General features: G+C 43.5%; 1 protein-coding gene across 7 annotated transcripts in view; it reads left to right on the top strand.

The window, feature by feature from the left end:
• The first annotated feature begins 592 nt into the window (after positions 1–592).
• Positions 593–23,707, top strand: part of LOC131190986 (uncharacterized) — a 53,898-nt gene continuing 30,783 nt past the window's right edge. For 2 of the 7 annotated variants that reach the window (XM_058168600.1, XM_058168598.1), the window contains exons 1-4: positions 593–955; positions 11,503–11,793; positions 18,899–19,147; positions 20,956–21,006. In XM_058168600.1, coding sequence (XP_058024583.1) covers positions 889–955; positions 11,503–11,793; positions 18,899–19,147; positions 20,956–21,006 — 658 coding nt within the window. In that variant the 5' untranslated portion in view covers positions 593–888. The remainder of the gene's footprint in view (positions 956–11,502; positions 11,794–18,898; positions 19,148–20,955; positions 21,007–23,707) is intronic. The other 5 variants (XR_009153391.1, XM_058168602.1, XM_058168603.1 and 2 more) reach the window with 4 other exon arrangements.

Below are 23,707 nucleotides of genomic sequence, written 5' to 3'. Positions count from 1 at the left end.
GGTATCACTCCTCACGGCACAGGTACAAGATATTTGAAGCCCCCCTCCTCTCTAGTGGTCTCTGCCCACCCAACCAGGTCACATAGGAACTGTAGGTTCTGAATCCTTTCTATTAAACTGCCACATTGTGGGACCCAGGAAATGTGCCTTCTCTGTCACTGTGTCGGACCTGCAATTGGGATAGTCTTGATCCTGCTGGGCTTTAAAAAGACTCTGAACTCTGGGTTCTTCCTTTGCATGAGCCCTTGGTGTGGATCAGTGTGTGTTCTATGAATTATTGTACCTGGCACCTATAGGTGTTATGATGATAGGTTTTGTCTCTACTGGTTTGTTGGATTGGTACTACTGAGGTCTTCTTTGCATGCACTTAATGTTGTTAAATTAATCATTCGTTATACATTGACTGAATAAGCAAGGGGAGAGGAGAGGCAAAACGACTGGTAGGTGGCTCATTGCTGCGGCTTTTAGAAAAAACGTCATCTAAACCAGGGGTCTCCAACCTTAGTAACTTTAAGGCTTGTGGACTTCAACTCCCAGAGTTCCTCAGCCAGCAAAGCCGGCTGAGGAATTCTGGGAGTTGAAGTCCACAAGTCTTAAAGTTGCCAAAGTTGGAGATCTCTGATCTAAACGACGTTTAGAAAAAACGTCAAAATCCGGCAGATTGAGACGAGCTGACAGACCGGATAGATCGCTCTTCGAGCTGGTTGGGGCTGCTCTCCGCTGGTTTTCGCTCTTTACTCTGGTACAAGAGGACTGGCGAGGTTGAAAGAGGCACAGTCACAGAATAAAGTATAAAGGATTAATATGAACAATTTCCTGGACGATCGGGCAAAGAGGAATAGATGACCAGCCATTTTCTCTCTCGACCTTCATTATTCAGTTCCAAATATGACCGTCTGGAAACGTCTCCTGTGGCCTCTGCTGTGTGCAGCAACCGCGCTCTGTGTTGCGAAAGGTAAGGAGAGTCCCCCTTGTCTCGCCCCCTCCTCTCCCCCCCTCCCGCGCCGTTATTCTCCGCTTCCGGGCTCCGATCTTGGCTTGGCTGGCCGGAATGGAATCGGGCTCCAGCGGGGCCTTCTTACAAACGAGCCTCTCCATTAACGAAGAAGTTGTTTGAGAAAGGTCCCGTCTATATGGGCGACCTAGGCAGCCTCCTCGGATGCCAGGTTAGATAGGGCCCAAACTTTAGAAAAAAGAATACAAAAATCTCCACAGTTGTAGGGATTTTATGATGCACCTGAGACACCAAGTCGCTCTCTGCCACTCTAGGGCTGCCATTGGCGACAGGGCAAACTTTTGAGTCCTTCCGTTCCCAAAGATCAAATCCGGAGGGCAAGTAAGGGGTATGCATAAGTGCACCCGCGTGCCTACCGTCCCTGTCCTAACATTCCTTTTTTTTACTTACTCTTTTCATGTATCCAAATTATGTTTATACTTTTACCTGTTATCTTATATGTGATTGACAAAATAAATAAATAAAAATAAATAAATAAACTCTACCACTTATAACGCTCTCCCCCATAGCAGTTCTGGAGGGCCGATAACAAAAAAGGTCCCATATGAGCTAAGAATGATAAGAGGCCATTGAAACCACAGCTCATGATCTGTTACATTGTTACCTGGTAAAATATCCCTGAAATTCTGATCTCTTTTATGTACAGCAGTTACTATCAGATCAATAGGATACAGGTTTTTTTTTTAATGTAGCTGAATTCTGCTTTACTGTCTATAAAATTAGGCAGACTTGGCCACTGTTATTCTACTATTCCATTAGCTCAGTACTAACTACACATTACTTATTTATTTATTTTTTATTTATTTTGTCAAATATGTATTAGATAATATATTAGATAATATATTAGATAGTATAAGCATGAATTGAATACATAAAATGAATACAATTAAAGGGTTCATTCATGGGCACTTGCATGCTTGTGCAATGCTTCTGCGCATGCGCAGAGACATCTGGGCGGGTAGGTGGAGCATCCCGCCGCCTCTACCGGGTCGCCTGACCCGGGGTGAACCGGTAGCAACCCATCACTGATCAACACCCTTTTGATCCCCAACCATCTGTCGATTCCTGCCTTTGGATAACTCCAATGACTTTTGGTGGTCAGTACTGACCACATTGAAGAACCCAACTAGAACTTATAAGCAAGGACTTGATTCACTAAGCAGAACAATTCCTAAGACTTTAACATTGGTGCCAATTGTTTTAGATGAATCGAGTTCAGGCTTTTCTAGCACATTCTCCATTTTCTTCCTCACCCAGAATTCATCATTTACAATAAATGCTATAGCATTTGAGTGGTGGGACTTCCCCAAACTGCTCCAAATTACTGCCTTGGTTTCAAGCTACTGCTAGAATAATGTTTATGTGTTGTAACTATAGGGTGGTTTTTCTGATTTACCTAACGTGTTATGACAGTTCTGTAAACTGGAAAGTTTGGACATTTCTTTTCAGATGCTTTTAATTGGTTTAGTAGTACAGGTATTGCTGTAATATAAGGAAAAATGTTTCTCTAAGAGAGAGAAAGTAAATGTCTACAGCATATCGTTTCAGTTCAATACATGGATTATATGGGATGTACTAGTACTATACTAAACTAGTATTCCCACTAGTATTAGTAGGTTGGGAATGAATCAGAATAATGTTTCTGGGTCAGCAGAAAGAGGAAAGAGGGCAGAAAGTTGTTAGAAGAATTAGTTCAAGCTGTACAGTTTGGAAATGGGGAAGTGAAAGTGTATGTGTGGGTGGACCATCTTCTTCAGATGCTAGTCCATTCCTTAGTGAAGTTTCTTATCATATCAGTCAGCAAAGGAGGAAAATAGAACACATTCTTGGAAAGCAGAAGTAGCATGCTGGGAATTTCCAAGTGTGGTAGAAGTCCCAGAAGAGGAAGTGAAACTCCAAGGAAGAAACAGAAGAGGTTCAAAGTAAAAAACCCTTAAGGGAACGAGAAATTCCTGAGAGAGAACAGGGGAGTGAAACGCCATAGTAGACAAACTTGGGGGGCGGGGGCTCTGTGCTCTCTGAGCTTGATTGTTTATTGCAGACATTTCATTTCCCAACTAGATAACAGTGATGATGCTACCTATTTACTGTATTTTTCACAGTATAAGACACACTTTTCCCCCCTAAAAGAAGGTGAACATTTGGGTGTGACTTATACAACGAATGTAGCTCCACCCACCCATCAGCCTCCACCCTTTGGCCTCTGTCTCCCAACAATTTGCCCCCTTGCAGCAAACAGCAAACAGCCCATTTCAGCTTCATCACAGCCTGATTAGCACAAGCAGCTGATTGTTGGTTGGATCAGCCTCCCGATCAGCCTCAGCCTCAGCTGTTTTATTTATTTATTTATTTATTTTTCAAATTTATATACCGCCCTATCTCCCTAAGGACTCAGGGCGGTTCACAGGCAGTTAAAATACATATAAATACAGATTAAAAAACAATTAAAAAACTTATTCTATTGCCCCAAATTTGAAATAGTATAAATAATAAAAACCCCTTAAAACCCATAACTTTAAAATCTAATCCAGTCCCGCGCAGATAAATAAGTGTGTTTTAAGCTCGTGACGAAAGGTTCGGAGGTCCGGAAGTTGGCGAAGTCCTGGAGGGAGTTCGTTCCAGAGGGTGGGAGCCCCCACAGAGGGTGGGAGCCCCCACACAATCCCTGTTTCAGGCTGCAGGGATTGCCATTGCCTATTGCTACCTCCGCGGGCCTCTGCTGTTCGCTGTTTGCTGCAAGGAGGCAAATTGCTGGGAGGCAGAGACAGATTTTTTTCTTGTTTTCCTCTCCAAAAAGGTAAGTGCGTCTTATAGTCAAGAGTGCCTTATACTCCAAAAAATACAGAAGGTAATAAATCAACAACCAAGCTCAGAGATCACCAAGGACCCCACAGTTCAACTGTGAGTTACAAATATTCTCTTCTATTGGTACAAACATGTTTGGTATATTTATGGAACAGAGTGACATTGTACAGATCTGAGATGTCTCAGGTAATAAAACTTCAAAACAGTTTGAAATATTTTTTTATTACAGTCTATCGCTACAGTAGTAATACAATACAGAAGTTTCCTGATGTCTATAGTAGATGATCTACTGTAGGTATTTGGAGCTAAGTATCTATTCAGGGGCATAACCAAATGCAAATATGAGATATCAAGTATCTCTGGAAAGGTATTCTGAGGAGAAGGCACCCCATGCAACAACTCAAGTAGTCATGTACAAAAATGACTTGATTGTCATGGTGCACCAAGAGCCTTTTAGAAACCAATGGACAAAATTATTTTAGGCAGAATTGCAGCAGTGTACAGCAGCAATCAAAAAAGCCAATGCAATTCTAGGTTGCATTAATGAAGGGATAGAATCAAGATCACATATAGTATTAGTACCACTTTACAAATTCCTAGTAAAACCACACTTGGAATATTGCATCTGGTTTTGGTTACCACATTATAAAAAAGTGTTGAAGCAGTGGAAAGAGTACAGAGAAGAACAATAAAGATGATTAGGGGGTTGAAAGCTAAAACATATGAAGAACGGTTGCAGGAATTGGGTATGTCTAGTCTAGTGAAATGAAGGACTAGGGCAGTAGTGAAATCTAAAAATTTTCCCTACCGGTTCTATGGGCATGCTGGAGGTGTGTCCTGTGACTGAGTGGGCATGGCCAACTCAACATCACTCACAGCCATGCCCACTCAGTCACATGCCCCCCCCCCACAAGCCAGACCCATTGAACCCGGTAGGAAAAAAAATATTTTCTGTTCTGCCTTTTGCCTTTTCACGAGATGCCTGCAGCCACATCTTCTTTTTTTTGGTGTGCCTGGAGGTGCTTCTTATGCCGAATGTGATGGTGAACCCATGGCACGTATGCCAGAAGTGGCACACAGAGCCATTTCTCTGGGCGCGCCAGTCATCTCCTGTTGTTCTTCTGCGTTCCAGCATGCACATGTGCGCTGGCCAGCTGATCTTCACATGCACATGCATGCCAGAAACTGGAAAACCAGGTGACCGTCGCACATATGCATGCCAGAAACTGGAAGCTCAGCTTCCTGGTGCGTGCATGCACGGCAGGAACTGCTCTTCCAGTTTCTGGTGCTCCTGTGCATGCGCACCAGGGAGCTGCTCTTCCGGTATCCAGCGCTCCCCCACGTGCATGTGCTCTCGTTTCAGCACTTGGTGCCGAAAAGGTTTGCCAACACTGGTATGAATAGGTTGTAAAAAAATGCTTTTAAAAGTAAAAAAAAAGCTCTGACAATTACGCGCCACAGCTGTGATCGTCAGAACCCCTTTTTACCTTTTAAAAGCATGTTTCTTGGGGACTTTCTCCATCCAAAGGCACCGGCTGGGGTGCGTCTCCCCATATTCCTCTGGCTGCCTCCGTGGCTGCTTGCTGCTTTTGCACTTAAATGTAGCGCCTTGCACAATGGGGGAGACGGCGTCCCCTCCTGCTCCTCATGAAGCCCATTATGACGTAGAGCATTGGCTGCAGCTGGGCAGCCCAGCCAGTGTCTAGGCACGGAGAAAAGTCACGCATCTCCCAACAAGGGCTGGAAAAAGAGGAAAGTAGAGGGATGCTGCGCTTCCACTCTGGAATATGGAATGAGTCTCCATCTGCCATCGTCACCCTTCTCTTCTCAGGACAGGCGAGGAGTGAGGGGGAGGGAAGGGCAAGGGGATGGGGGGCAGCCAGCTGACAGGGAACCACAGCAGGGGGATGAAAGAGCTTCATTTATCTGGGAACCTGAAATGACAGTTGATTTAAATCTTATAGTTAAAAGCACCCAAAGAAGAAAGAACAACATCAGCAAAAAATACCCAAACAAACCCAACCCTCACCTGTTTTTGAAAATGGTTCAAAAGGGAACATGCATACATGTGCACATATGCGCATACACATGCAAGCGCACATAAGCGCGCACACACACACAAAGCTGACAGAGAGGAGAGAGATGAGAGACAGAGAGGGCTGCCTGCCATTTCCTGCTGCAATTGGGCAGCGAGAGAGAGAGATCCGTCTGCTCCCCTTAAGGCACCCTCATGGCGCTGTGCTGTAACAGCCTGACAATCACTCTTTTTGCAATGCAAGGTTTATTTTGTATCTTTCCAGAAACAGAAAGAACGTGGCCGAATTTCCTTACAGTTATTTCCTGGGTATGGCGGGTGGGAAGTGGGGGTGGGGGAGGGAGGAAGAAAGAGAGAGAAAGAAAGAAAGAGAGAAAGAGAAAGAAAGAAAGAGGAAGGAATTTTTGAATTTCACCACTGGTTTGTATGGAGGATTGGTGAGGGGGTGGGGAATGCGCGGCCCTCTGGGATGGAGAGCGGGGTAAGAGAAGGCTCTGATGTTCACTTGGGTAGCGGAGGGAAACTCAAAGCATTGGGGGCTTCAGAAGGGGCAGTGTTGTGTCCCACCCCCCACTCCGACGAACGAGTCAAGGAAGTCCGTAACCAATTTGACAATGAAGCCTCTGCAGCTTGCCAAGTTCCTCCGAGGTTTCTCAGGGCAGGCAGGAGTCCAAGTTGTGACTTCAGCGATAGGGTCTGGTATCAGCAAACTCAATAAGACTTTGCTTGACTCAATGTTGGAATGCCAAAAGCAGGTCCTTTATATAGGCTGTGGGGTGTGGCTCCATGACTCAGCATTTATCCAGGCCTGCCCCTCCCTTCCTTCTGCTGGCGTCACCTCTCAGATCTCCAGAAGTGAGGGTCCTCCTACAGTGAATTGTCTTCAGCTGGATCTCCTGGCAGCTTCTGAGGAAGGGAGGGGTCAGAAGGAGTAGGCCCGAGCAATTCCAATACCTGGCTGTTTTCCTGCTCTGACGGCTGAGCCAAAGGAACACACTCTGTATGAGTGAGATTTATCGGGCTTGTCCTTCCACTGCTGGAATCATCTCCGGGCATGGGGCCAGGGCCGGGGGCTGGAGGCATGACAGGCTGTTCATCTTCATTATCAGACTCGGAGTCTGATAACAGGCCCGGTTGGAGATGGGAGGGGCCCGGCTGAGGAGAGGAGGGAGGACGAGACACAAGAGGCAGAATGTGCTTCAAAATGTACAGTTCCTGGTTCTAACAGTGAGTGATGTCAAGTTGGCCACACCCACCCAGTCACATGACCACCAAGCCATGCCCATCAAGCCCACAGAACCGGTAGCAAACATTTTTACATTTCACCCCTGCTTTGGGAGGTCTGCAGAGTGCTCCTATGAGCTGGGGAGGGCAAAAATGCCCCTGTTTTTGCTAAAAACAGGCCCATTTTTTGCAAAAACGGGGCATGCAGAGGGTTTGGGAGGCCTGCAGAGTGCTCTTGGGGGCCGGGGAGGGCAAAAACATTTTTTTTCTTGCTTACCTCTTCAAAATCTTACGCATCTTATACACTGGTGCATCTTATAGTCCAAAAAATGTGGCTGCCATTGCAGGGTGATGATGGTGAGAGTTTGGCATGGGTGGCCTTGCTGAAGGGCTTTAAAGTAAGGCTGATGCAGATGGGGCAGCTTTGCACCCCTGCCTTGCTTTGTCTTCCGTGTGTGTGTGTGTGAGAGAGAGAGAACAAAAGAGAGAGAGATCTAATCCAGCCTCAGAGAGTTATACCTGGTGGTGGCAGTGGCAGCGCTTCAGTGCCTGGCCAGCGGGGTACTTCTCACTCAGCCGCTTTCCCTCTTTCTTCTCCCTGCTCGTCCTCCTCCTACCAACAAAAGCTGCGCTTTTAATCTGTCCATTGCAGCACAGCGCCTGGGATTTAGTTTGACCGGGGGGGGGGCAAGGGGGAGCATGGCTTGGGGGATGATCAATCCAGAGGTGGATCTCAGCAGGTTCTGACCAGTTCTGGAGAACTGGTAGTAAAAATTCTGACTGGCCTCTCCCACATCTTTTTTCTGCCTCCCAAGACCCAGCTGATTGGGAGGAAATGGGGATTTTGCAGTAACCTTTCCTTGGAGTGGGGTGGGAATGGAGATTTTACAGTATCCGTCCCCTGCCACGCCCACCAAGCCACATCCACAGAACCGGTAGTAAAAAAAATTGAAACCCACCACTGAGTCAATCCCCATTTGTGGCATGGTGGAGAAGGTGAAAGGCAATCCCCTTCACCAGACCAGACCAGCCTGGCAGGGGTGGGGAACTGAGCAGCACTGAAAGCAGCTGAAGGCACACTGGCTGAAGCTGTCCTGCCCCCTGCCTCGCCTCACTTCATCTCATGGGAATTTTTTTTTTTTTTTTAATTTGATTTTTATACCGCCCTTCTCCCGAAGGACTCAGGGCGGTGTACAGGCAAAATAAAAACAACAATACAAATATACACAATTTAAATACCCTTAAAAAACTTATTCAGAATTAGCCTGATATTAAAAAATCATCATCAATTAAAACCCCATTTAAAATTTGTAAAATTCCCTTTTAAAATCCAATTAAGCCAGCCCCGCGCGAATAAAAAGATGGGTCTTCAGTTCGCGACGAAATGTCCGAAGGTCAGGTATTTGACGTAAACCAGGGAAGCTCGTTCCAGAGGTGGGAGCCCCACAGAAGGCCCTTCCTGGGGCCGCCAGCCGACATTGTTTGGCGGACGGCACCCTGAGAAGCCCCTCTCTATGGGAGCGTACGGGTCGGTGGGAGGCATGTGGTAGCAGCAGGCGGTCCCGTAAGTAGCCAGGTCCTAAGCCATGGGCGCTTTAAAGGTCGTAACCAACACCTTAAAGTGCACTCGAAGGCCACAGGCAGCCAGTGCAGTCTGCGCAGGAGGCGGTGTTACATGGGAGCTACGGGTAGCTCCTCTATCACCAGCGCAGCTGCATTCTGGACTAACTGAAGCCTCCGAGTGCACTTCAAGGGAGCCCCATGTGAGAGCATTACAGTAATCCAAGCGAGAGGTAGCGAGGCATGAGTGACTGTGCATAAGGCATCCCGATCAAGGAAGGCGCAACTGCGGACCAGGCGAACCTGGTAGAAGGCCCTCCTGGAGCGGCCGTCAAATGATCTTCAAACGACAGCCGATCATCCAGGAGGACGCCTAAGTTGCGCACCCTATCCTTTGGGGCCAATAACTGCCTCCGACAGCCAGCGGCTGCAGCTGACTGAATCGGGATGCCGGCATCCACAGCCACTCCGTCTTGGAGGATTAAGCTTGAGCCTGTTTCTCCCCATCCAGACCCGTCGGCTTCCAAACACCGGGACAGCACTTCAACAACTTCATTGGGGTGGCCGGGGTGGAAAATACAGCTGAGTATCATCAGCGTACTGCTGGTATCTCACCCGAAACCACTGATGATCTCACCCAGCGGCTTCATGTAGATGTTGAACAACAGGCGAGAGAATCGACCCTGCGGGACCCCAAGTGAGGCCCTCGCGGTCGACCTCTGCCCCCGTCAACACCGTCTGCGTCCGGTCGGAGAGATAGGAGGAGAACCACCGATATACGGTGCCTCCCACTCCCAATCCCCCAGCGGCGCAGCAGATACCATGGTCGATGGTATCGAACGCCGAGAGGTCTAATAAGACCAGGGCAGAGGAATAACCCCTGTCCCTGGCCTCCAGAGATCATCCACCAATGCGACCAAAGCTGTCTCCGTGCTGTATCCGGCGTCGGAAGCGGACTGGAGCGGATCTAGATAGACATCTTCATCCAGGTATTGGGGTAGCTGTCGCGCCACGGCACTCTCTACAACCTTGCAACAAAGCGAAGGTTGGAGACTGACGATAATTACCCAAAATAGCTGGGTCCAGGAGGGCTTCTTAAGGAGGGTCTCACCACCGCCTCTTTCAAGGCGGCAGGAAAACCCTTCCAATAAAGCGTTGATAATCCTCTGGAGCCAGCCTCGTGTCACCGCCTGAGTGGCCAGTACCAGCCAGGAAGGGCACGGGTCCAATAAACATGTCGTGCCGTGCAGCCCCCAACAACCTGTCGGCGTCCTCGGAGCCACAGGGTCAAACTCATCCCAAATGGACTCAACAAGGCGTGCCTCCTCTCCCTCGCTTGGATCATCCCAATTTCGGTCCAGACCGTCCCTCAGCTGGCGATTTTATCGTATAGATAACCGCTAAACTCTCGGCTCGTCCTGCAACGGGTCATCCGCACCTCCTGATGTAGGAGAGAGCGGGTCACCAAACAGGGCGGCGGGCGGTTATCTGCCGGCGCAATGAGGGTGGGCGTGAAACGCCTCGCTTCCCTCATTGCCACTAGGTAGGTCCTAGAATAGGACCTAACTAGTGTCCGATCAACCGGGCGACTGGACCTCCAGGTGCTCTCCAGGCGTCTTCTCTGGCGTTCATCTCCTCAGCCTCGGAGTACCAAGGGCCGGACGAGATCTCCGCCGGGTCAGAGGCCGCAAAGGCACGACACGGTCCAAGGCCCGCCGCGGCCTGTTCCCAGGCCGTGACCAGTTCCTCAGTCGTGCCGTGGGCCAGTTCCTCAGGAATGGCCCAAGCTCCGTCAGGAACCTCTCGGGTCCATCAGGCGCCTGGGACGGAACCACCGTATAGGTTCCGTCTCCCTGCGGTGGTGAATGGCGGTTCGGAAGTCTAGGCGAAGGAGAAAATGATCCGACCATGACATTGGTTCTGTTACTAAGTCATCTAACACCAGATCATTAAGCCACTGCCCAGAGATATAAATCAGATCCAGCGTGCCTCCCCCCGAGTGCGTAGGGCCATCATTTACTCGAATCAGGTCCAAGGCCGTCATGGAAGCCTGGAACTCCCGAGCTGCCGTCGATGACAAGCCAACTGATGGCAGGTTAAAATCCCCCATGACTATAAGTCTGGGGGTTTCGACCGCCACAGCAGCGAGTACCTCCAACAGCTCAGGCAGGGCTGTGGTCACGTAGCAAGGAGCCAGGTACGCGATCACCAAGCCCAACTGATTCCTATAACCCCATCGCACATAGAGGGATTCACAGCCGGCAATCTGAGGAACAGTGGTCTCCCTCGGCTCTAGATCCTCCCTAATGACAACCGCCACCCCCCCACCCCTACCTTGGTCCCTCGGCTGATGGAATGCTCGGAAACCTGGCGGGCACATCTCGACAAGGGGGACCCCCCCCTCTGGGCCCAACCAGGTTTCCGTAATACCCATAAGGTCCGCGGACTCCCCCTGAATAAGATCACAAATCATGAGTCTCCCACCTCTCCCCCCACTGGAGACTCCTGGATTCCCTTCCCAACCCTGCCCGGCCTTTTGTCAAAATTAATTGTCAAAATTAGGCAGCTATTGTCTTTTGGGTACCTTCCGATCTTCGGGATTTAAAGCCATTGGAACTGATCTACCCTGTTCTTCTGAAGTTCTGTATGCAGACCTGACTCTTCTTAGTACCTCATCTGCTTCATATTACAATTTCTGGACTGCTGGTCTATTAAATGTAAGTGCACAGACTCACACATGTCAAAGCACAACTTACTTCCTTTTTGTATTTTTACAGTATGCTTAACCTAAAACCATAAAATGTGATGGATATGATAAAACTGATTATCACTGGCAGCTTTTTTTCTGTTTCTTTGATTGTAGATTGCAGTAATCATACATCCATAGTTGGTGTTGAAGGAGAAGATATTGTTTTGTCACCATCAGTTGCAGGCGATGGCAACCTAACAAGAATTCGTTGGAAGAAAGGAAAAAATATAGTGGCTGACTCCTATAGTTTTCCTCCTGGAAAGGAAAAACAAAGACTGAATCTTGATTCTTCCTCTGGCGAGTTGTTTCTCAAAAACCTTTCAAAAGAGGATACTGGAAATTACACAGCAGCAGTTTTCATTAATGAGAAAATCAAAGAAACATGTTTTGATCTGAAAATACTAGGTAAGCTAGATCTATATATGCTAGATCTATATATGCTGGATCATATACTAAAAGTTCTATTTTCATTTTAAATTTACATGAGTGCTTACATTATCACATTGAAAAATAACATGCCATATTCTGTACTGGTGTAATATAAAGGTATTAATAGACTTTATAACTATAGAAATGAATATTTGACATAATTGTAAAACCCAAGATAATTAAAATAGAAATTATTCACTTTGGTCAAGACTTTTTGTACTGACCACTCACATGATGGTGGTAGTGGTTTTATTCCCCAGCAATTCCCTTCACCAAAAACTCAGAACTGTCCAGGCAAAAGCAAACCAACACTAGTCTACAGAGCAATGGTCAATAGGTCCACAAGGCTCATTGTTCCCAAAGTTCCCAAAGAAGATAAGTACAGCAGGCTAAGTAAACCCGCAAAAGGGTTCAGGAGGCAAGAAGATTACAGAGTCCATAAGGCACAGTCCAAAGCAAGGCAAGAATTGCAAGGACCAGCTGGGAAATGAACATGTTGTTCCCAGCGTTGCTTCCAGTGGTGGGATTCAGCCAGTTCGCACCACTTTGGGAGAACCGGTTGTTAACTTTCTGAGCAGTTTGGCAAACAGGTTGTTGGAAGAAATCATTAGGGCAGAGAACCGGTTGTTAAATTACTTGAATCCCACCACTGGTTGCTTCCATCGGTCTGCTGTGCTAAACAGTCAGCTTCTGGTGCATCCCATCAAGAGCAACAAGACAGAAAACCACTGCAGAAGAAACTGTTCTCATCTCCATCCCAGACCTATTCATTAGGTCTGAAATCAATGATTGGCTGGCAGTTTCAGGTCATTTTTATGGGTTTGGGTTGCAACAGAAGCAGCCTTGTACACAACAGTTGGACATATACAAAGTTGTGTATATATCAGATTTAGACACTGGCCATCTCACTCTCCAAACGACTCAGGGCAGTACAGATAAAACCATAAAACCAGGGGTGAAATGTAAAATTTGTTACTACCGATTCTGTGGGCATGGCTTGGTGGTGGTGGGTAATGTGACTGGGTGGGCCAAAGAGGTTGTAAAAAATGCTTTTAAAAGCCTGTGATAATCAGGCAACTCAGCTGGGATCGCCAGAGGAAAAAAAGCTTTTAAAGGATTCTGACGATCCCAGCTGAGTTGCCTGATCACCAGAATCTTTTAAAAACATTTTCTACAACCTCTGATGATGGCGCAGCTCAGCAGGGGCAGGGTATGGGGCCAGGAATTTTTGCTACCGGTTTTCCGAACCACCCGCCGCCATCGCTACCAGATCGAGTGATCCGATCCGAATTGGGAGCATTTCACCCCTGCATAAAACCATATAAAAGAGACATAATTAAAAATAGAATTAAAATGAAATGCATTTTGCCTTTGAAATACCAGTTTCTACCAGGTATTGGCCTTATCTTGTTTCTAAAATAAGCATTTCAAGGTAATTATGCTATTGTCTGATAAATAGCAAACATCAATATTACATTCTGTAATTTGATGATATAAAATTAATGTTATTAAAAAATAATCAAGCCTAAAAAAATTGTGATGCACACTTGAATAAAATGTATTTTCTTTTGCTGATTACATCAATTGAATACATTTTTTACATATAAGTCTTAATTGTTTCCTTAACTAATTATTGTTTTTTTAATGCCTGGCAGATAGTAGTGAAGCTAAATAGAATAGAATAGAATAGAATTTTTATTGGCCAAGTGTGATTGGACACACAAGGAATTTGTCTTGGTGCATATGCTCTCAGTGTACATAAAACAAAAGATATGTTCATCAAGGTACAACATTTACAACACAATTGATGGTCAATATATCAATATAAATCATAAGGATTGCCAGTAACAAGTTACAGTCATACAGTCATAAGTGGAAAGAGATTGGTGATGGGAAGATTAATAGTGCAGATTCAGTAAATAGTTTGACAGTGTTGATGGAATTATTTGTTTAGCAGAGTGATGGCCTTCGGGAAAAAACTGTTCTTGTGTCTAGTTGTTCTGGTGTGCAGTGCTCTATAGCGTCGTTTTGAGGGTAGGAGTTGAAAGAGTTTATGTCCAGGATGCGAGGGGTCTGTAAATATTTTCACAGCCCTCTTCTTGATTCGTGCAGTATACAGGTCCTCAATGGAAGGCAGGTTGGTAGCAATTATTTTTTCTGCAGTTCTAATTATCCTCTGAAGTCTGTGTTTTTCTTTTTTTTTTTTTTTTTTATTAAAATAGTTTTACAACAATTAAATTTTTCCCCCCTCCCCCCCTCCCTCCTAAACCCCCCTCCCCCCCCCGGACTTCCCGGAGCAAACACAAGGTATAGTTCCTTAAACAAAACATTCATACATTAAATTTTTAAAATCTAACACAATTATAGTCTTTCTCTCTCACATAACCTGACTTCTTCCATTAAAATCAAAAATAACATCCTTCATTCAAAAGCAATCCGAAATTTCTTAATCTGATATCTATTTTGAATATAATCAATCCAGTTCTTCCATTCATTTAAATATTTTTCTTGAGTACTGTCTTTCAAGAAGGCTGAGATTTTAGCCATCTCAGCCAAAATTGGAGCTTTCAATATCCATTCTTCTATTGTGGGTAATTCTTTTTTTTTCCAATATTGTCCAATCAACAGTCGTGCTGCTGTTATTAAGTTCAAAATCAACTTAGTCTCAATCACTGTACAGTCCGTTGTTATTCCCAAAAGGAAAAATTGCGGTAGGAACTTTATCTTCTTCTTCAGAACATTCTGCATAATCCACCAAATTCTTATCCAGAAAGACTTAATTTTCTTACAAGTCCACCATACATGAAAATATGTAGCATCATCACAATTACATCTCCAACATTTCGCATATCTGGATACATACGTGATAATTTCTTAGGATCTAAATGCCATCTATAAAACATCTTATAAAAATTTTCCCTTAAATTCTGCGCTATGTAAATTTAACATTTCTAACCAAATTTTTCCCATGTTTCCAACATTATTGGTTCTTGAATATTCTGTGCCCATTTTATCATACAATCCTTTATTAAATCTCTTTCAGAATCTATTTCTATCAACACAGTATACAATCTCTTTATATGCCCTGAGTTTGATTTCTAATTTGTTTAACCAAATTTTCTTCATTTTGAATGATACCTATTTTCTGATCTTCTTTCCATCTAGCCTTTAACTGTCCATATTGAAACCAAGTATAATTCCTCCCTTCTTCTTTTAATGTATCCAAAGATTTTAATTGTAAATTTCCCCTCTCATTGTATAAAAGATCTTTATAAGTAATCATTTCTTGTTCCTGTTCTATATTTATATTCTCTACTGCGTGCCTAGGACATGCCCATATAGGAATTTTGTAATTTAACTTATAATAATATTTTTTCCAGACACGCAGAAGAGAAATTCTCAACACATGATTCTTAAAAGCTTTATCTACTTTCTTATCATACAATAAATATGCATGCCAACCATATAATAAATCATAACCTTCTATATTCAAAATCCTTTCCTCCGTCAAATTAAACCAATCACTTAATACCGAAAGAACAACTGCTTCATAATACAATTTTAAATTAGGCATTTTTAATCCTCCTCTTTCCTGTGTATCTTGCATTATTTTCATTTTGACTCTCGCTTTTTTCCCTTCCCATATAAATTTATTAATTCCAATCTGCCATTCATCCAAATTTTTATCTTTCTTAATTATTGGTATCATCTGAAACAAGAACAAGAATTTAGGCAAAACATTCATTTTTATAGCTGCTATTCTCCCTAACAAAGATAATTGTAATTTTTTCCAGGTATTCATTTCCTTCTGAATTTTTTTCCATAACACATCATAATTATTCTTATACAATTTTCCATTTGATGATGTAAGAAAGACTCCTAAATATTTAACCTTTTTTACAATTTCAAATCCTGTTATTTCCTCTAGTTTTTCTTTCTGGTTCTTAATCATATTTTTGGTTAACACTTTTGTTTTATTTTGATTCACTTTAAACCCTGAGACCCTTCCATATTGATTAATTACTTCCAACAAATATACACTCGAATTTATAGGCTGAGTCAACATAACAACCAAATCATCTGCAAATGCTCTGACTTTATATTCATATCTTCTAATTCTAATACCCTCTATCTCCCTTAACTCTCTTATCTTATCCAATAAAGGTTCCAAAGATAAAATAAACAATAAAGGTGATAAAGGACACCCCTGCCTTGTTCCTTTCGCAATTTTAAAACTATCTGTCAAACTACCATTAATTATTATCTGAGCTGTTTGCTCTCCATAAATTGCCCTAAGTATTCGTATAAAACCATTTCCAAATTGCATTTTGTCTGTTAATTTAAATAAAATTCCCAATGCAAACGATCAAAAGCTTTCTCTGCATCCAAAATATAAACGCTGCGGAATCTGATTTTTCTTTTCCAAGTATTCCAATATATTCACTATCTGCCTAACGTTATTCCTCATTTGTCTCCTTTTATAAAACCAGACTGGTCAGTGTGGATCCTTTGTTGTACAATTTCCATTAACCTATTTGCCATTATTTTTGCAAAAATCTTATAATCATTATTCAAGAGAGAAATTGGTCTATAATTCCCAGGCTTAGTACAATCCTGATCCTCTTTTGGTATCAATGAAATAAAAGTAGTCCTCCATGATGGTGGTACTCCTCCTCCCTCAATATCTGATTGAATAACTCCATAAGTGGACCAACTATCTCATCCTGTAACTTTTATAATATATTGCTGTAAGTCCATCTGTGCCCGGGATTTCCTATTTTTAATTGCTTTATTACCCAAATAATTTCCTCAGAAGTTATAGGCCGATTCAACTCTTCCCTTTGTTCATTAGTTAAACCTTTAACCTTATATTCTTTCAAATATTTATCAATATCCATATTCAATATTGTATCTCTGGCATATAAATTTGTATAATATTCCAAGAAAGCTTTTTTAATTTTATCCTGTTGAAATCGCACTTTACCCTTGTATTCAATTCCTTCAATAGTACGTGCTTTCTGTCTTTTCCTTAACATATAAGCCAACCACCTCCCTGATTTATTGGCATTACAAAAAGTATTATGTTTAGCATATTGTATATTGGTTGCCACCTGATCTGCCATTAACATATTAAATTGACTCTGTAATATCTTTATCGCCTCAATAGTTTTTAAATCATGTGGATTATGTACCAATAATTGTTGTTTCCTCTGAATTTCCTCTTCTAAATCCCTACGCTGTTTTTGTAGTTTTCTCCTCTGTCTACTATTAATGTATATCAAGTTTCCTCTCATAAAGGCCTTGCTCGCGTCCCACACCATTTCTATCGAAGTTCCCTTTCCCAAATTATAATCAAAAAATTCTTTCATTTGTTTTTTACATTGATTTACATTATCCTCATATCTAAACAAATTTTCATTTATTCTCCATGATCTTCTTCCACCTTCATATTGCAACTCGCTACCCAAGAATTAACCCTGTATGCCTTATCAATTTGAAAATCAACTTCTCGAGGGTCCATGCCTAACATTTCAGCTACGGCTTCTGATATAACTTTTTTGAGGTCTTCTTCCTTTCGGTCTTGAAGACCCCTAATTCTCAAAGCCTTCTCCAATGCTCTATATTGCAATACCACCACATGATCCTCATTTTTATCCACTTTATTTTGAAGCTCTCCAACTTTATTATCCAAATACTGATTTGCTTGACTAATTACTTCCACTTTATCCTCCATTACTTCCAAATTTTTTGCCAAACCTTGAAAAACCATCAATAAATCTTCTCTAATTTTTTTATTAGTCTCTTTAATTTCTTCCCTAAGTTGATCCTTCACACCATGAATATTATTCATAATTTCTTTAAATCGCTCTTCAGAAACTCTGTTCTGTTCCTTTAATATATCTTCTAAATTAGTTTCAGACCCCCTTCTCGTCATGGGAGCTTTTGGTGGCTTAAAAGCCATTTTAATTTAAGTAAAGTCTCTAATTAAAATTAGTAAATCTCAAAGTCTCAAAAAGTCTCCAATTAAAGTTGTAAAATAAAAACTTTCACCTTGCCTCCTCTGGAAAGCTTCTATTCAGCTAAAATCCACAAAGACAAACTTCGCATTCTCTCACAAGCAGCCTCAATCCACTTCCTTTCAGACGCCATTTCTTCCTTCACTAAGTTCAAGTAAGAAAAAGTTTTCCCCTTTTAAAAAGGAGTAGAAGTCAGCTCTCTTCTTGCTTCCCCAGTAATCGATCGCTTGTATTTGTCCCCGTCTGCTTGAAGTTATTCAAAACGGAATCAATTGAGCAGAGGTGGGCGTTTTCCTCTTGTCCTGCTTAATTAACAGGATCGAGCCGAGTCTGGAGGGGGCTGGGTTATGCAGGCAGCCGTCCGAGACTCTGCATAAGAAAGCAGAGCCCCTGGGGCAATCTTCTGCTATCCAGCCGCTCTGGCTAATTCTCTTTCACCCAGAGAAAAGCTTTGAAGCTGGCTAACAGTCGTTCTCCCGCTGTTTCACCAGCTTTTACAGAATCTCAGTTCGGGACGCCATTCCAGGCGTCCTTCTCGGGGAAAACGAAACCACCGGAAGTCAAGTCTGTGTTTTTCTTGTTGGGTTGCAGAACCGAACCAGACAATTATAGAGGTGCAAATGACAGACTCAATAATTCCCCTGTAGAACTGAATCAGCAGCTCCTTGGGCAGTTTGAGCTTACTGAGTTGGCGCAGAAAGAACATTCTTTGCTGTCCTTTTTTAATGATGTTTTGATGTCTTGGTGCCATCCCAATAGTTCATTAAAAAACAAAATCATATGCATTGAACAGTTTTATTTACCTGATGATCAAAGTCTTTGTCCACACAATCCGATAATTTAGAGTTTGAAAACACTTTGATCAGGAGAGAGGCAAAAGACATGATTTTATTTTGAATAGAAAAATGAGTACATATTCTAAGAAGTGCACGTGTGTGTGTGTGTGTGTGTTTGGCTAAAAACCTAATTTAAACAAAGCCATAGAAATATTGTCATGTAAACCTTATACATGTAACTCAAACTTCTATTTTATTTATCACTTTGTCTTTCTCTTGCATCTTCAGAAAGGCCTGATATAAACTGCACTATTAACAACGATACCATTCAATTAAACTGCACATCAGCAAGTCAGGATGTACCTCTGAGATACTCTTGGGAGAACATCAGAAATGAAGAAATTATCTCTGAGAATGGTTCGGTTGTTCTGCTTCAGAGGAACGCAAACCGTTTTCAGAAAATTACATGTTATGTTCTAGCTTTTGATTCAAGTGCCAGCACTTCCATCAAGCTGAGTGACTGTATACCAGTAGAAGGTAGGCTTTGGGATTATTTATGGATAGTCTTTGCCTTAAAACCGTAATAAATACTGGAAAATTCATTATTGAAGAGTATGGTCATTAAGTCATGTGACTGTACCCAATTTTATGACCTTTTTTGCTGCAGTCATTAAGCAAATCACCACAGTTGTTGAACAAGACACCATGTGACCATGATTTGTGATTTTCTCTGTTAAAAGGTAAAGATAAAGGTTCCCCTTGCACATATGTGCCAGTTGTTCCTGACTCTAGGGGGCGGTGCTCATCTCTGTTTCAAAGCCGAAGAGCCAGCACTGTCCGAAAACGTCTCCGTGGTCATGTGGCCGGCATGACTAAACGCCAAAGGCGCACGGAACGCTGTTACCTTCCTACCAAAGGTGGTCCCTATTTTTCTACTTGCATTTTTTACGTTTTGAACTGCTAGGTTGGCAGAAGCTGGGACAAGTAACGGGAGTTCACCGACAAGCTCAGCATCTTAGCCACTGAGCCACCACATCCCTTTCTCTGTTAGCTTCCCCCATTGCCTTTCCTTGTTGGAAGCCAGTACAGTCACAAATGACTATGGGATGCTGAAACTGTTGTAAATGTGTGGTGATTGCCACGGACCCAAATTACAATAACATTACTGCAAAGATGCTATGACAGTTGTATGTGCGAGGACCAGTCATAAGTCATTGTTTTCAGCACTGTTGTAATGGTCAGATTAAATAGTCCTCGACTTATCACCACAATTGGTGTCAGAATTTCCATTGTTAAACAAGACAGTTGTCAAGTGAATTGCACCCAATTTTGTGACTTTTTTGCCACAGTTGTTAAGCGAGTCACTGCGTTTGTTCAGTTAATCATGAGGTTGTTATGTGAATTGGGCTTCTCCCATTGACATTGCTTGTTGGAAGCTGCAGGGAAGGTCACAAATGGTTATTATGTGACCCTGGGACACTGCAATCAGCATAAATACATGCTGATTGCTAAGGACCCAAATTTTCAGCAAATGAGCAAGGAAATATTGTAATAGATGTAAGTGTGAGGACTGGTCTTGAGTCACTTTTCTCAGTGCTGTTGTAACTGAATGTTGTTGAATGTTGTTTGTTGTAAACAAATGATCGTAAGCCAAGGACTATCTGTTGTGTATGGTTTCTTTTCAGATTTATGAAATGACTGACATTGTGGAAATGTTCAGTCACTAAATATTCATTTCCCACAATAGCAAAAACAAGCTGCTGTTTAGGCTAAAAGAAAATAAATAAATGAAGAATGTAAAAATCTTAAGTGAAAGGATACATTAAAAAGAGAGGGGCTTCATCAAATAATTGAGGCTGCCATCCTGACCTGTTTGCCTCCCCCTTTCACATAGATGCTGTAGAATTGAGGATCTAAGCTTCAGTAGAAAAAAGTATTTCTTCAACATGTGATTTTCTTTTCCAGTCATATTTTAAAGTATAAAAATTAATAAAGTTGAAAAAGACAAATTAGCAATAAAATCAACAGAATATTTATTTCCAGAGCTAACAAATAAAAAGGTGCTTTCACAGAAAGGAAACTGACGATATTCTGAATATATAGAATATATCAATCAGTAGCTAATACTCAGAATATACACATCCACATTGTTATGTGCAGACACATGATAAAACATACAAATATCTTTGAAAACACACATATTCAGAACATGCAAAATATTTCTCTAAGTCCCTATCTTCATGTAAAAGTTACTTTTTTCTGGAGCAAATTTTCAACTAAAACTCTGGGCTATACTAATCCATTTACAAAAACTCATTTTTTACAACCATTATCCCTTAATTTAGGGTACAGTTGGGACAACTGGATGGAGTATAATGCTACTACATTTTTAAAAGGTAAATATTAAATATAAGCAATACTTGAAATATATATTCCTGCACAAAGAAATCAACAGAAATATGCCCAATTTTGTTTTATCCTTCTGTTGAGGTATTAGTTCTGTAATATTGAAAATGATATACATTGACAGTCTTTTGCAGCAGGAACTATATAGCTCTATCCTTCCATGTGTTGTGATCCGTCAGCAGCCTATGGAGCTGTCGGCGGAATCGGATTGCGATGAGCCTGTTCCTAATGCCCGCATGAGGTGAGCTGCCAGAAGGCAGGAGCAGCTGAAGCAGAGAGGTCACCTCGGGAGTAGGGCCAAGAGATGATTGGTGTAATGTATTTTGAACTTCGAGAGGGAATTTTGGGCGGGAAAATTGCACGTTGCTGATTGGTTGAAGCCTCAGCCAAAAGAGTATTTAAAGAGGGGTTTTTGCCGGTTGTCTTTTGCTGGGTCACAATAAACTAAAGAGCTGTTGCCACTCGTTGGTCTCCTGCCTCTTCATTGCCCGAACTTAACATTGGCGACGAGGGTGGGATGTTGAGGCAGTGAGATCAAAAGAAAGAGCTGAAGGAACCAGGAATTCCTTAACCCAGCCAGTTTGCGAAGGCGGAAAATAGCGATGTCCAGCTACACGCCGCCAGCGCCATTCGACCCAGCCAAGGAAAAATGGGGGTCGTACATGGCTCGTTTCGAGTGTTTTCTTGAAGCGAACGAACTACAGGGAGTCTCGGACAATTGGAAGCGAGCATACTTCCTGAGCCACTGCGGTCCAGAGGTCTTCGATACGGCGGAGTCACTCTCAGAACCAACGCCGGTACAATCGGTACCGTGGCAGACACTACAAACAACACTTCGAGCGCACTACGCACCGGTACCCTCAAAGTTCGTCCAACGGTTTGAATTGAGGCAATGGGTACAGCGAGAAGGCGAATCAATAAGTGTGTACATGGCCGCATTGAGGAAAGCCGCAAACCACTGCGAGTACAGAGATTTGGAGGACTCCTTACTCGAACAGCTCATTTGTGGGGTCAGAGACATTAGACTACAAAGGCGGCTGCTGTCTAAAAGCAACCTGACTCTAGCGATAGCCCTGGATGAAGCCAGAGCTCATGAAATGTCCACCAAGGCGGCGGAGACCTTGCAAAAGCCAAACGCGCAGGGTGCCGGGACAAAGACTACACCGGTCCACAGCGAGGAAGTCCAGGCCAAATCAGAAGGTGAGGAAGAGAAAGAGGTGTTCCACACTGGGAGGCTGGAGAGAGGTGACCGGGACGAATGTGTGAGTTGTGGGGGGCAACACCAACGGCAAAACTGCAGATTCAAGGATGCAGTTCGTCGGCGGTGTGAAAAAAAAGGACACATAGCACGGGCATGCCGAGTCCCCCAACCTTCCCGCCAAAAATTCAAACCGATCAATCAGAGCGCGGGAGCAGCGAAGCGGCCAGGGATTGGTCCATTTAAAAAGGGCGCGAAGTTAAACCAGACCACTGTGAGAGTGGGCCATGCATCGACACGACTAGAGAAGAAGATATTTACCCAAGTCTACGTTGAAGGGGTGCCGTGTCCCATGGAAGTAGACACTGGGTCGTCAATCACAATTATGTCCTGGGACACCATCGTAAGAGACTTGCCAGTGATCGCTAAACGTCAGCTACAAACCCAGAAGCTGAGGGTGCAGGACTACCAGGGGAATCAGATCCCTGTTCGAGGAGCTACAGCCATCCAAGTAAAATATGGACAATTCACAAAGACCCTGCCGATCACCATAGTAAACGGAACTCTACCGAGTTTGCTAGGGTTGGACTGGTTCCGAGCTTTGGGTATGGGAGTGACCGGGGTCCACAGGAGCGACGTCATCCTCAGAGACGAACTACTGAAGGAGTTCGAGGACGTATTCAAGGATTGCCTGGGCAAGTACATGGGGACCCCTATTTCTTTCAACCTCGACCCCCAAGTCGTCCCTATCCGGTTAAAGGCTAGGAGGGTCCCATTCGCCCTAAAACCTAAAATTGACCGAGAATTGGACAAGTTAGTAAGCCAGGGAATATTAGTCCCCGTCGACCATGCAAAATGGGAGACACCCATAGTAACCCCAGTCAAACCGGACGGTTCGGTCCGAATTTGCGCTGACTACAAAGCAACGCTTAACAAAGCGTTGCAGAAAAGTGCATACCCTGTTCCAGTGGTGCAACATCTGCTACACTCATTAGGGCAAGGGCAGGTCTTCGCCAAACTCGATTTGGCCCAAGCCTACCAGCAGCTACCTGTAGATAGCAGCACAGCTGAGGCGCAGACAATCGTCACGCACCGTGGGGCTTTCAAATGTACGCGACTCCAGTTCGGAGTTAGCGTGTCCCCAGGGCTCTTCCAGAACCTAATGGAGCGATTATTACAGGGCCTACCAGGAGTGGTACCATACTTCGACGATGTATTGGTATCAGCTGAAAACTTAGAGGAACTCGGGGTAAAACTAAGGAAGGTGTTGGGCATTTTTAGGTCAGCGGGGCTTAAGGTTAAGCTCAACAAATGCCATATTGGGGTGAAATCTGTAGAATTCCTAGGATACAGGATAAACAGGGAAGGGATCCACCCCACGGAGAGCAAGGTACAGGCCATTAGAAAGGCCCCAGCCCCCAAAAATAAAACAGAATTACAGGCATTCTTGGGGCTTGTTAATTTCTATGCGGTATTCTTGAAGAATAAAGCAA

Source organism: Ahaetulla prasina, chromosome 2 (assembly GCF_028640845.1).
Source record: "Ahaetulla prasina isolate Xishuangbanna chromosome 2, ASM2864084v1, whole genome shotgun sequence".
NCBI classification, from domain to species: Eukaryota; Metazoa; Chordata; class Lepidosauria; order Squamata; family Colubridae; genus Ahaetulla; species Ahaetulla prasina.
Note: the sequence above shows the minus strand (reverse complement) of the source record. Positions and strands in the feature narration are given on the sequence as shown.